General features: G+C 52.9%; 1 protein-coding gene and 2 non-coding genes across 3 annotated transcripts; all 3 read right to left on the reverse strand.

The window, feature by feature from the left end:
• Nucleotides 1-4,690: 4,690 nt before the first annotated feature.
• Nucleotides 4,691-5,963, reverse strand: LOC100901197 (L-aminoadipate-semialdehyde dehydrogenase-phosphopantetheinyl transferase). The gene has a single exon (XM_003740490.2). It carries the CDS (start codon nucleotides 5,807-5,809, stop codon nucleotides 4,928-4,930), a length of 882 nt encoding a protein of 293 aa, XP_003740538.1. The 5' UTR covers nucleotides 5,810-5,963; the 3' UTR covers nucleotides 4,691-4,927.
• A 448-nt stretch (nucleotides 5,964-6,411) lies between these two features.
• On the reverse strand, nucleotides 6,412-6,493 carry TRNAL-AAG (transfer RNA leucine (anticodon AAG)). Its single transcript has one exon. It is a non-coding gene; the product is annotated as a tRNA-Leu (tRNA).
• A 3,696-nt stretch (nucleotides 6,494-10,189) lies between these two features.
• TRNAG-GCC (transfer RNA glycine (anticodon GCC)) lies at nucleotides 10,190-10,260 on the reverse strand. Its single transcript has one exon. It is a non-coding gene; the product is annotated as a tRNA-Gly (tRNA).
• Nucleotides 10,261-12,901: the final 2,641 nt, after the last annotated feature.

The following is a 12,901-nucleotide window of genomic DNA, read 5'->3' on the forward strand; positions in this document are numbered from 1 at the left end:
GTAAAGAAATCCACCTAGCAATGGAACACCAATACTGTGATAACTCTAAAGGAAAATAAAACTATATTAGAATATTGTTTTCCTCCGTACTTTTTGATAGAGGAAGCGATTCTAGCAAAGGTCTCCTGCCATGGAAAAATGAGATTCATCGGTGGATTCCGCCAATCTCTTTGGGAGTATGAAGTAATCTCGGGTCGGTATAATCGCGGAAAGGCTGCGGATTTCGCGGGCTCTGGTGAATGCGGCAAATTCATTGCTGACGGAAAGGGGAAACGTCACCGTGAGAATCTCTATTCTCCGAAATTTCGTTCTTCGCTTGTGTCTGTCAACAGCGAGCTCATTCCCCGATGCGGATTTTGCCGCGGAGGGCTCAAATGACAGTCTAACACCTGTTTGTATTTTTGGTCGCTCGCTCATTGGCTCGGGCAATTGCTGGAAACTTTGTTTGTATCCTTCATCGAAAGCCCAAAACTCTGTTTGTATCTTTTGTATTTACAAGTTTGTTTGTATCTTCATGTGCTTATGAGTTTGTTCCTTAGTCAGTCGGTTCGCTCGTTCGTTGAGCGGCCGGCCGGTCGGTCGAACCGCCAGCTTGCGCGTTTGCGACGGGTGAACGAATGAATCAGTTAGATGCTGCAGTAATGCGGCTGGTGGTAGTGGTGGTGCTGCTGCTGCCTGCTACTGCTGCCTCTGCCTTAGTCGACTCGCTGAAGCATGAGACAGCGGACGGGCAAGCGGCCAGTCGCAGCACCACCACCGCTACTGCTGCCACCACCACCATCGCTGCCTCCATCTCTGCCGCTCAGTTCAAAAAGGCGAAAAGACCGACCAGAGTTCACTTCACCAACGCAGTACCAGGCTCACTCACTCACGAGTCACTTGGTCAGTCAGTCGACTACTTGGTCGGCCAACCTCCGGGCTGCCTAAGTCACTGTTCTCTCGAGTCAATAATTGTTCTCAATGGGTTTTCGCAGATCCATATTCGCGAGTTCCAGTATTTCCCCGGGTTTCCCCAGTTTCGAGTACTTCGGCGAACCCCGAGCGCTAAGAGTCGAAATCCATAAACAAAATGAAAACTTCCCTATTTCGTATCGGATATATCCTCCTCGAAGGGATTACCATTTTTCTGCCAATACCGCTCGAGAGCGTCAGAATTTTCTGTTTATCTCAATTTTCGACATGGATTTTCCTCGCGGAAGAACCTCTCGCCATGCTCGTTAATTATCGATGTGCGTACGGCTACAAGAGAGAAAAACACCGAATCAAAGGGACTGCATGCAGCGCATGAACACGCGTCTGGAATTAGTTTCCTCGAGCTAGCGTCAAGCTTCCGCGAACTCGCGAGAAACTTCTCCAGCGTTCTTCAGCTCGAATTCTACCCACTTCAATCCTTGATATCTTGGTATTCCCCAGCTGCTCGGTCGAGTTGTTTTCCATCAAAATCCGGCTCTTCCACCATCCTCCATCAGAATACCCTGCCGAGGTCCAAATCTCAACCCTGTGAGGACTCGAGTCGGAGGGGACGCGAAATCCCGGAAGTTTCCAATAATCGCCACCAAAGCAGTGTCTCTCGGTCCCCCTTCAAAATCAGAGCTCCTGAGTTCCATATCTCGCGAAGCTAGAATTACGAAGCTGACGACATAATGTGGGGAATACGGGAATCAAGCTATACGAGGAGAATCTTGAGCGAGCGGGATTCCTGCGTGTAAACTCTCGCTTAGCTCCTCGGCCAGGGGAGGACCTTTCTCGAACCAAAAAAACAGGAATACCGTTGAAAACTACAACAATCCGTCCACTACGAAGGGGTTCCTAGGGTCGTCGAGGGTATAGTGTGGGAATCGCTGAGGGCATCTCAGGCTGCCGCATAGCCGACTGCAGTCAGCTGATGTGCGCTCAGAGCCATAAATGCTGGTTTCCAGCGGGAGCCTCGGCTCTAGCTGCATCACCACCCCCTCAATCTTTTTCTCCGACGGACGGAACAAAGCATACGGCTCCTAGAGAACCGAGCATCGAGAATGGACGCCTGCACAATGCCCATGCACCTGGGGTGGGGTGGTGGCTATGGAGAGCGAGCGTCTCTGACGATGACGGCCAGAGAGGCCAGGCCAAGAATTCCAACACGGTGCCCCTGGTTCGGCGTCGTCATCTTGAGGTCGTGCTGCGTACCTTCTTCGTTTAGAAAGGAGTCGTTTGACTGAAGTCCACGAAGCTTGCCGTGGACCCTTGTCGTGGACCTCTGTGATCGAGGTCCATTCGCGCGGATCTGCGACGCGGATCTAGATCGCTCAAGTAAGGAATTGTTTGCTCGTCACGACGACGACGCGACGCTTCGATTCCGTTTCGACTCGCTTTAAATGGCTCGATCCGAACCCCCGCTATCCTGTCGGAGTCGTCAGTGCCGTGATCCTGTTCGACGTCGATTCTGATACGACACCGTGTTCGATACGTGACAACCTCCGCGAAGAGTCACCACGAGGCGGAGGCTGGACTGGATTCGCCTGCATCGAGCAAAACAGAGAATATAGGAATGAAGAAAGACATGAAAGGAAGAGGAATTCTCGCGGCGAGCGTGCTCCGTGCTCACAGACAGAGGGAATTCGCCGAAAAAAAGTCCCGTTCCCATCGGAATAATAAAACTCCAAGGATTGCAGATCAATCATAGCGTCAAATAATCGATCCGTCCAATATTCATCCATGGCGAATACCCCTGTCCCATACGTGACGATCAAACTATCAACTGGACACCATGAATCTCCCCTATGGATCTTCCGAATTTCACTCGGTTCGTTTCTCCTGGAACGAGCCCTGGAGCCGGGAGGAGTCTCCGTAGGATCACCGGATGGGAACGAGTTCGATGAAGGGAGCGGTAACGAGGACGTTCTAATTATTTGCCCCTCAAGAAAAGTTCCTCTCCGATACTCGAAGTATCCGGATGACGGTCCTGTCGAATTTCGTGCTCGATCCGTTTTCCCCAGAGACGATTCTGAACCTTGTTTGGTTTTCCCGGAATTCTTGATGACCCCAGCAGATTTGTACGTGAAATCTGCCGTTTGAGGAGTGAGGAGTGATGATATGCACCCTAATTGGCGATGGGAGACTTGGTATATGGAAGCTGTTCAACGGGATCGATGCGAGCACAAGGGAATTTGGATGAGCTTTCAGCCCTGGAATATATGTAACGTTTGAAAATTCTCGCCTGGTGTTGAAGTTTTCGCAATCAAGACTTCTCTTAATGTCGACGCTCCCCATTGTCTCCCGCTTTCGACTGGTTGGCTCAGTTTCCTCGGTAGTTTTGTCCCTCCGTAGCTTCTTTATGTTCCACGCGAGGAAGAATCAGCTTGAGCGAATTACGCGGGGAAAGACAGGGGGCATGGCAGCGCCATAGCAGCAGGGAAGACCTCACCGCAGCCGGCAGCAGCGGCGGTGGCAGTTGCAGCAGTCGTAGCGACAGCAGCCGTGGCGGGTTACGAGGCAAGATCGCAAGCCCACGGAAGGAGAACAGCAACTAAACAGCAACATCTCACATCCGGCGAAGCTTCCGTTTCGAATGAAGATAATTTTCGGGCGCTTGAGTTGATGCTCATGTTCGTGCGGTTTCGTCCGGAGGTGCAAAATTAGCAGGAGTCTGGCTTCGCGTATTCTCATTCTTTTTCTTCCATTTGAAAGGGAACGAAATTCATCAACTGTACGTCGGACGCTCGGAATACCGAGCTTCGCCCCGATTTCTTAGTTTAAATCCGGAGTGGAGGGTTGGGTTACCGGATTGCAATTTCGAGCCATTCGTCATTGAGGGAACCTTCGCAATCTCTGAAAACCTCGAAGCCACACAGCGATGGAAGGTCTGGAGAAATTTAGGAAGCAGAGAAAAAAATCGGAGACCTATCCCGAGCCAGTCCCGGATACCTCTTATACTGGTGAAGCTCCCAGTGACGGTTAGATAGAGTCACCGTCCCTTTGAACGCTAAAAATTTGCCTCCGTCGTTTCCCGCAAGCGCCCTCGCGACTGCTCGCCATCCCGCCTCCAATCCCGCTCCACATCCTGACTGACTGGAAGACCGACTGGCGGGCAAGGAAACAGGCAGGCAGGCGGGCAGCCAGCAAGCCAGACTGCCGGCCTGGTGATCGGGGAGAGCAGAATTATGTTTGGGAGTTTCGAGTGAAGGCGGTGGTGGAAGTGATGGTGGCTGCTGCCGCCAGTGGTGGGGTTGCTTCAAACGGAATAGCGATTCGAGTTCGGGGAGATAAGGAGCGGGAAAAGAACGGCGGCGGCGACGACGACCGACACCACCACCACCACCACCACCACCTCAACTCCGGCCCCTGTGGCCATCCAACAACAAATGGCAGACCGACTGACCGACGACGGCGGGAAGGGAGGAATGCACTGTTAGGTGAAATTTAATAAAATAATGCCAATATCCCCGCCTGCTCAGAACAGGCGCAAGCGCCTTTGCCCCGAAGGGTCTGGTTGCTATCATCCGCAAATTGCTGCGTTGCAAAGAGCAGGAACTGAGCTCCGCTCCGCGACTTTTCGCTCAAAGTTTGAAAAATGCCATCTCATTTACTGAGAACGGGAATATATATTGAGGTGAGGCTCGTTGGACAAATCTGAAGGAGTCGCGAGGGAATGATCCACAATCCTCAAAGGCTGCCCATCTATCGGTCGAGTTTGATTTTCGTTTTCACGCAGCTCACACTTCCATTTATTAATCATTGCATTGCTCCTCTCGTCGACATGGGTCGAGAGGAGACGCTTCGCGCTCTTTGGCTCAAATCATATGTAAGTATATCTGCTTGCCACCCTACCCTTTGTACAAGTTCGCGAGGTGGTTCGGAGAGCGCGCTCCGAACCGGACGCTTATTTCTTTCAACGTGGAAACTTTCGGCACTCAGGAACCTCGACTTGCGAATCCCTAAGGGCTCGAATTCAGAGACAGGGTTTCTCCGCTCTTTCCTTGAATTGGGACCACAGCTCGTCCACGAGGCGATCATCGACGTCAGAGCAGGTTTCGGTTCTGGGTTGTAAATTGGAAACCACTTGACCAAATGAGTCGATCTGCTCACAACGGCCGACGCTTTTGTCGTCCTGACCGAATACTGCGACGGCAAGGCAATGTTCGTCATCGACCAAAATTTCGTGGAATGTCCACTCCGGCCGAGCGGTTCCGTCTACCTTCACCGTGGTGGAGCGTAACTGCTCGCCCAGACGCAATTGTTCACAGACGCTGAAGTTGATTCTCTGAAGGTCCATTGCGAGTCCGACGCCGATGGCTTTCACATAACTTTCCTTGAGCGTCCACATTCGATAGAAATTCGCCACTTGGTCCTTCTCGTCAGACGGTCGCCTGATGTAGACCCATTCGTCCTCGGTGAATTGTCTGCTCATCAGTCGAAAGAACTCCGGGATCGTGCGACCACCTGTGTACTGCATCTGCATGATGTCGACGCCGAGTTTCCCGCAAAATCCAGCGACCGCGACGCTGAAGTTCCCCTGGTGAGATACGTTGAAGTCGAATCCCCGGGTCGGGCGTTTCAGGATAGGTCGTTCATCGGAGTTCCGTTCGAGATCGTCGCATGAATTGGAAATCCTGAAATCGGCGAGGAGTTTCCGCAGCAGCAAACGTCCCATCATCGAGGCCTTCGCGTCTTTCTTGAAAGCGAACCTCGAGATCCTTTCGGCTTCGCTACGCTGAATCAACCTGTTCGCTAGGATCCATTCTTCACGTGTCGGGATCCATCGCGCAGAGTTGAACGCGATCAGTCGTAAAGCCGGAGCGCTAGTACACATTGATCGATCCGTCATGCACATGTCTGACGCTTGTCACATGTCCAAAGGGATTCCCCGCCGCCGCCGCCGCTCTAGCAGCAGCCGGCAACTACGACTACGGTTCGTGATCACCGGGGAGGACAACGACAAGCGGCTCCTTTTTCTCCTGCGACGGCAACAGGAGACAACAGGAGCTGAGAGCGCGACGGAACGAACAGCTGACGCCGGTATAGAAGCTTCATAGAAGCGTAGTTCACGATCTCGACGGCGAGACCGCAATCGTTCACCGTGAGAACCAAGCACCAAGCCCGGCCTTGTTCACCCAGCTCAAGTCGAATCGGTCTGTCGGAGGCATGAGAACGCTCTCGTCCGTCGTTCCGGGACTCGAACGCCTTTAGGGCCTAGGTGGGTTTGACGAAAAATCGACTGCACGCAAAGTATGATCGATGATCTTCTCCGCGACCGATCCGACCAAGAGACGTTATACGGTTCCCAAAAAGAAAGCCACTCGCGAGCCGCCGCAGGAATCGCTGTCACTTGGGTCGGGATTGTCTTCGAATCAAACTTGGAGTCGATGGACCGGAAATGATCCACGACTTGCGAATCTTATTTATTGTTCACGTGAAGCTTGGTCAAAAACATTATGGCAGCGGTGGGATTCGAACCCACGCCCCCGAAGAGACTGGTGCCTTAAACCAGCGCCTTAGACCGCTCGGCCACGCTACCGCTGACCGTACGCGAACCGCCTCGACAACCAGTGTCGGGCTTCGAACTTCGTCGTCGGGCTTGCGCGAATTCCCTGAGATGACGGATCAAAGTTTACCTCCGGGATTCGTGAGAACCTTAAAGGTAGAGATCCGATGAAATTCAAGCCAAGAGAGTATCCGGGGAAGGGAGCTAATATTCTCGACATTCAGGTATTGAATGCGTGTTTCGGTGATATTCAGAGCGATTGGCCGCCAGACTCTGAACTCTGAGCAGCTATGCGGGTCCCAAGCGCTCGCTCAGAGGGCTCTGGGACGACATACGAAATTATATAGGGGACCCGCACTGTCTCATTCGAACTCCCTAAGTACACTCCGCATCGGAACTTCTTTGTCCGTTATCGTAAGAGTTTGCTGAATCCTGCTCGAGAAAGCAGCATTATATCTAGTGATCGATCTGCTCCGCTACGCTTCCCGGAAAGTCTCGTCTGGATACGTGTCAAGCAAACTTCAGGTTTTTTACAAGCTCCGATAGCATCTATGGAAGGGGCGCAGGCTCGGTCACTCCTCTTCGAAAATGATCTAGATTCGCCCCTCTGATAATAATAGAGCGAGCGGAACGCGAGGCGCATGGCGATACGAAATCCGAGCCCGAGAGCATCCCGTTTCAACTTGAACCGGTCTCGACCTGGCTGGAAGGTTTGCGAAAAAATATAATCCAACGGTATCCGGATACTCGACGCGAAGCAGAAATCGCGGATTCGAAACCTCCCGCATCCATGTTGTGTATCGATGCGACGTCCGACCCTGTTAAGGGGGCAGAGGCGGACATCGAGCCAGGAATCACGCCGCTTCGTTCATTCCACGGCAAAATCTTGATTTCAAAGTCATGAATGCGAGACGCTGCACAAGCGCGATATTTTTGAGCTTGGCAGTCCAGAGCATTCGAGGCGGTTGCAAGCACGCGATTGCGGGATGGAGAAGCATACGCATATAATAAATGCCTGTATGGCTCTACATAGGGTACGACCGGCCACTACCCGCTACCCGAACCCAGGGGCGGACGAGCAGACAGAGCGCCTTAGGAAGTTAGAGAAGAATGCGGTAAGGATACTTCTCTCGTGGCAGCACCGGAAACCTCCATGATATTCGGAGGTTTCAAGCTCGGTTCGTACGGCTATGGAGGAAACGTGGCCGTGCATAGCCCGAGCGGCAGAAGCCACCGACGAACCCCGAAACAGACGGCCGGGGTGGCTCGGATATATTTACAAGAAAGTCGCTCTTTACGAGTCTTAGCGGAGAGCAAACGCTGCCTCCGAAGTTTTACATGGGGGAAAGGCGAGAAAACACGGATCTATGCGCGGAACGAAAGATACGGACGGGCTCGAGGATTACGCTCAGATCTCATCGACCGCTCCGAGACCAGAGGAACAAGAGAGCCGGCCTTATTTTCATTTGTTGGTCAAGAAATCTCCTGGTGCCCCCGCGCGCCGAGTGCGATATCTAGAAAAGTCATTCGGAGGGACTGCGGGCCCGATCGTGGAAATTAGCCCCGACGATGCTCGTGCCATCGTTTAAGGAAAAATTATTCAGGTACATAGTTTGAAGTTGAGACATCGTCGATCCAATCGCAGGTTCCTCGGACCGTGAAAGTACAGTTATGAATTGTTGCCTCACCGGCTGCCCGGAGGACTCCGCTAGAACAACAGGGACGGAGCATTATACGCAGCAGCGGCGGCGGCATCGCTTTCGGCAGCAGAGAGGCAGAAACCGCTGCAGCAGCAGCAGCAGCAAGGTAAATTACACGATACCACGAAATAATCGAGAAGGGAGGAGACATGCCAAGCTGTTAAGGTACAGCAAACGCGTCAGGCACAAAATTCGACGACGCGATAGAAACGCTTGACCGAGTGAACACCATCCTGACGGACTGCCCCCTGCCTCCTTCCCGCCTGCCTGCCTGCCTGTCTGCCGACCTGCCTGCCTGCCTGCCTGACTACCCGCCTGACTTCTACCTGCTCGTTCGCTCGCTCGATCGCTTGCCTAGCTTGCCTTTCCGTGCTCGCCGCCTGATCCTGCATCGAGAGTTGAAGCAGCAAGACAGCGAAATCTTCGGCGGTGCCTCAAGCAAGAGGCCCAAGTTCATACAAGATTGACAATTTCTGTGGTTGCCTGACTGCTCGCTCGCTCGCTCGCTGCTGGCTCGATGACTGGCTGCTTGCCGCCTCGGTTAAGTTGTGCTCCCCTCGCCGTCCGCCGCAAAACCCCAGGGGAAGTTATATTACCGACAGCAGAAAAGGGGGAGGAAGAGCCGTGTGTCGTTGCCGCTGCAGGGGGAGGTAGCCGAAAAAAAGATCGCCTTAACGGTTTCGAAATGTCGATGTTCGCAATTATGCTGCACCATGGCTGAAGGGAGACCCGCTGCTTTGTTGGATCGTTCTTAAATCTCTGTCGGTTTCACTTGCTTACTTACTTAGTCTCGCTGTGTGACTGACTGACTGGCTGACTGACTGCCTGCCTCGCTTTGTCAAGTATCGTGGCTGTGTCGTTACGATGCTCGTATTTTCGGGGAGCGTAGGTGAGCAAGCGAGCGGGCAAACGAGTAGATGGTGAACTTTGTGGTAAATGATTTCTCATGGATGAATTGAGCTCGTCAACTTCCAACGACGAACTTGTTCGACATTTCTTCCCGAATTTCTGTTTGCAGATCTCTGCCTTCGCAAGCCATTATCGGATGCTTTTCATTTGTTGTCGTTGTAGACGTCATGGAGGATCCATTCGGTTCCGCTTTTCCGTTCGGTATTGCTCTACAAAGGACCGGAATGGCTCCGTGAGATTCAGCCTGGCTTCATTCTGGTTGGTTGCTTCAGAAATCGTTTTCTCCGTTTTTCCGGCTCCGATTTACTCGGTCGTCATCATTGCGCTCGTTCGGTCGCTTGCTTGATCACTCAGTCAGTCAATCGTGCGTCCATTCTACCCAAGTGAATTAGAAATGTATCGGTTACTTGTTGTTCTTCGAATCGAACTTTGCGATGTTCGCCGGAGTGCGCGCTGTCAGCGCGCAAAACGCGAAGGTTAGCCGATCTGGCACATTTCCAAGTGGAGATTCTGGTTTCTGCTTCGGTAGTACACGAGCATTTCGGAACTCGCAACTACATGTTTCTCAGTTCGAAGCTATGTACTCTTCTCGAAGACGAATCGACTCCGCGGACCGAGAGTCACGCGGGCTGCGCTGAGACAGGTACGGCCGGGCTAAGTTTTCCACCCGAGGTGAGGACGCAAGGCAAGCCCGAACTACCACCGACAGGATTACCGTCAGCGAGACTTTCTCATTTTCTGGGCCTCTGATTCGTCGTGAACGGCGGATCGGTCGCACCTTTCGCCAGTTTGAAGGAGCATCAACCTTGACTGAGGCGTTAATGTGATCTTCATGCTTTCGGGGAGGCCCCTGCTTGCCTTCTTCCCGAGCGCTCTATGATACGATTAAGCATAGCGAGCAGCATTAAGCAGCCAACCATCCTCAATCCGGAATTATTATGCAACTTGATGTTTCTATCTAGACGCCACGGCCGACGATGCTGACCACCGACAAGCGTCTCGTATGACGACGACCGTAAATCCGTAGAGCGAGATCTCATCGGTCTCGATGATCGGGCTCCCTTACGAACGTTTTGAAATCCTAGAACTATTACTCGACAATCCGGACGCGAAATAAAAATGCGTCGGCCGGGAATCGAACCCGGGCCACCCGCGTGGCAGGCGAGTATTCTACCACTGAACCACCGACGCTTGTCCACAAAGGTAGTCTGCGTTCCATTCCGGGTGCCTTCTGAAAGCCTCGCGAAGGGCTGGGCGAGGACCGGCGGGAAGACGAGAGCTCCCCCAATCAGCTGTTGAGCGATTCCATATGCGAGGAGACCGGGCGCGTCGAGTCTCGGCAAGCTACCTCGATGCGGGGGAGTGAAGTCGATGCGGAAGACGCGAGTCACAACGGACGCGAACGAGGAACCGAGCGACCAGCGGGCGAGCAGGCGGGCGAACGGGTGGGCCAGGCTGCCCGTACCCACCTGCCCACCCGCATGTCGGAGCAAGCTAATCGGAATAAGCACGCAAGGCAGCGACTTGTCAGATTTTTCGTCCCAGACAGCGAACTTCGATGAATGAAAAAAAGAATTCGCAGACGCTGATCATGCGTGCGCTCAATTCCCTATGCATCGATGCGTGCATGCATGCATGCCTGACCATTCGGTGTGCCGAAATACGTCGCGTCCACCAGCATCAACAAGTATGCCGTCTCATCGGACGCCGGCATCGTCTCGAGACGCTTCTTCTCGATTGCCGTCTGGAAGATTCTCCACCTGACGAGACTCGGCTCGCTTCCTCTGACGGAAGACCGGCGGGAATTACGTACGAGCGAAGTGCATGAGTTGAATACTCTCAATCGGCCCTCTATTGTGAATTTTGGGGAAAATACGCGAACACTGTGTTTTTCACGTCTGTGACCAGCCAAGAGCGGCGTTACATCTTCGGAACGACAGGATCTGATAAGGGAACATGATCATTATCCCAATGTCCGTCATCGTGGTTCCGTACAGAAGTGTCCTTTGTGAATTTCGTTGTATTGAAGTTGTACTTCGTGGAAAACCGTGTGCTACGTACTGCTGCTTGCGAAGCAGGCGTCACCGTGAAGACCTTGACCATTGTACGCGATGAGCTTTGGATGACAGCGATCAAATCGCCGCGGTTCACGAAGAGCGAAATTACGAAGCGAGGTTTCGTATTACCGCAGGAAAACATGCGGTCGCAGGTTCCATGGGCTAGATCGTACGTTTTTCCGCTGGTCTCGACATGGAATCCATGGAGGGACCCGGTGAGAATCGGTGGGAATGGGATATTCCAGGACAGTACGACGCAAACCGAACAGGGACAATCTTTTCCGTGAGACTTCGACGACATCCCCAGTCTGGCGTAGGAACTAGCGAAAACTCGTTATCTGTGAGCGGAGTCGCCGCCGCGCCGTCGAGAGTGGAATGGAATCATGACGGGACGGAGACTCCCCTACCAGCTGCATGACGAGTTCATCGTAGGGAGGAGAAGATTTGGGATTATCCAGAAGGAGCCGTGAGAGCATGAGCAAATGGATGGATGGATGGACAAACGGAACAACGAACAAACGGATACCCGTGCGTTGTTGCCAGCCGATAGCATCTTCTGTCCATCCGTCCAACCGACCGACTGTCAGTCAGTCAACGTATCCGTCCGCCCGCCCCGCAGTCAGTCCTTCGCTCGGTCCCTTCGGTGCTTCCTCCGTCCGATTGTGTGTGGCTGCCGACTGACCGACGGAACGCGCGACCGATGGCTCGCTGGATGGCTCGCTAGTTTTGTCTGGAAGCGCTTTCTCTTTCGTCAATGGCTTCGAATGGTTCCTTGTGTGCGTGCCGACCGCATCCGGCATTTCTATTGTTGAATTCTGAAGCGCGGCCATCTCAGAATTATATCACCGTGGCCTTGGCAGTGACCGCCTGGCGCCGCCACCGCCACCAACGCCATTGCTCGACAGAAGGCTGAAGTCAGCTAAACAAAGCGTTACGATAGACCGAGCAAGGGACAGAAAAACCTCAAGACGGACTAGATGGCCGGACATAACAGCTGAGCATTGCGGTCTAGAGCGTTTATATTATTTGATGCTTGTTGTGAGTTCAGTGGAGCCATTACACAATTCCAAGCGTTTCTGGCCAAATGACCTACGTGAAGGACTCCATGAATACCTCTCCGTACTTTGTCTTACCTTGCATGCTCCACGCTCAGCGCAGTGCAGTTTCTGTTCCGGTCTTTTGTTTGCGACATTTCGCCTCGCACGCTCCTTGACATCGAATGAGCGGACGGATCCCTCCAAATGACCGACGGATTGGGAATCGTGGGCGAGATTCAGGCAATCTTCGTTTATTCCTCAGATGAAATGGCCTGCGCAGGGCTCTTCGCCACGAAATAAGGTCCGGTCTCGTTTCCAGAGATGCGTAATTCTCACCCGCATCGTCATTCTTTCTGTCGGTTGATGAGCTCGCTCAACAGAGCTGTATGTACATATCTCACCGGCCGACGTATTCTCCGAGCAAGCATTGCCTTCGAATTGCTCCGTAACTGTAAATCGCCGATAAGTTCAAAATCGTTTGGACCCCCGGAGTGCGAGCAGCATCCGACGCGGCATCGGACGATCATTACATGTAATAGAACTCAACACCTCGAGAGATAACATCTCCACACAAACCGCCACAAGAAGCCCACAACCACGGAACCACTGACGATAAGGCCCATAATAAGGTTTAATCGCCCCGTCGAACCGTTAAACGCCGAGCTACCGAAACAATACAGCGGTCATTATTACATTACCCAAGCTGACTGGATCGAACGTTTCGGGGGGGTCACGATG

This window comes from Galendromus occidentalis, unplaced genomic scaffold, assembly GCF_000255335.2.
Source record: "Galendromus occidentalis unplaced genomic scaffold, Mocc_1.1 scf7180000076951, whole genome shotgun sequence".
NCBI lineage: Eukaryota > Metazoa > Arthropoda > Arachnida > Mesostigmata > Phytoseiidae > Galendromus > Galendromus occidentalis.

Excerpts from the sequence above, each read along its gene's own strand:
- LOC100901197 (XM_003740490.2), bottom strand. The coding sequence starts at position 5,809 with ATGTGCATGACGGATCGATCAATGTGTACTAGCGCTCCGGCTTTACGA.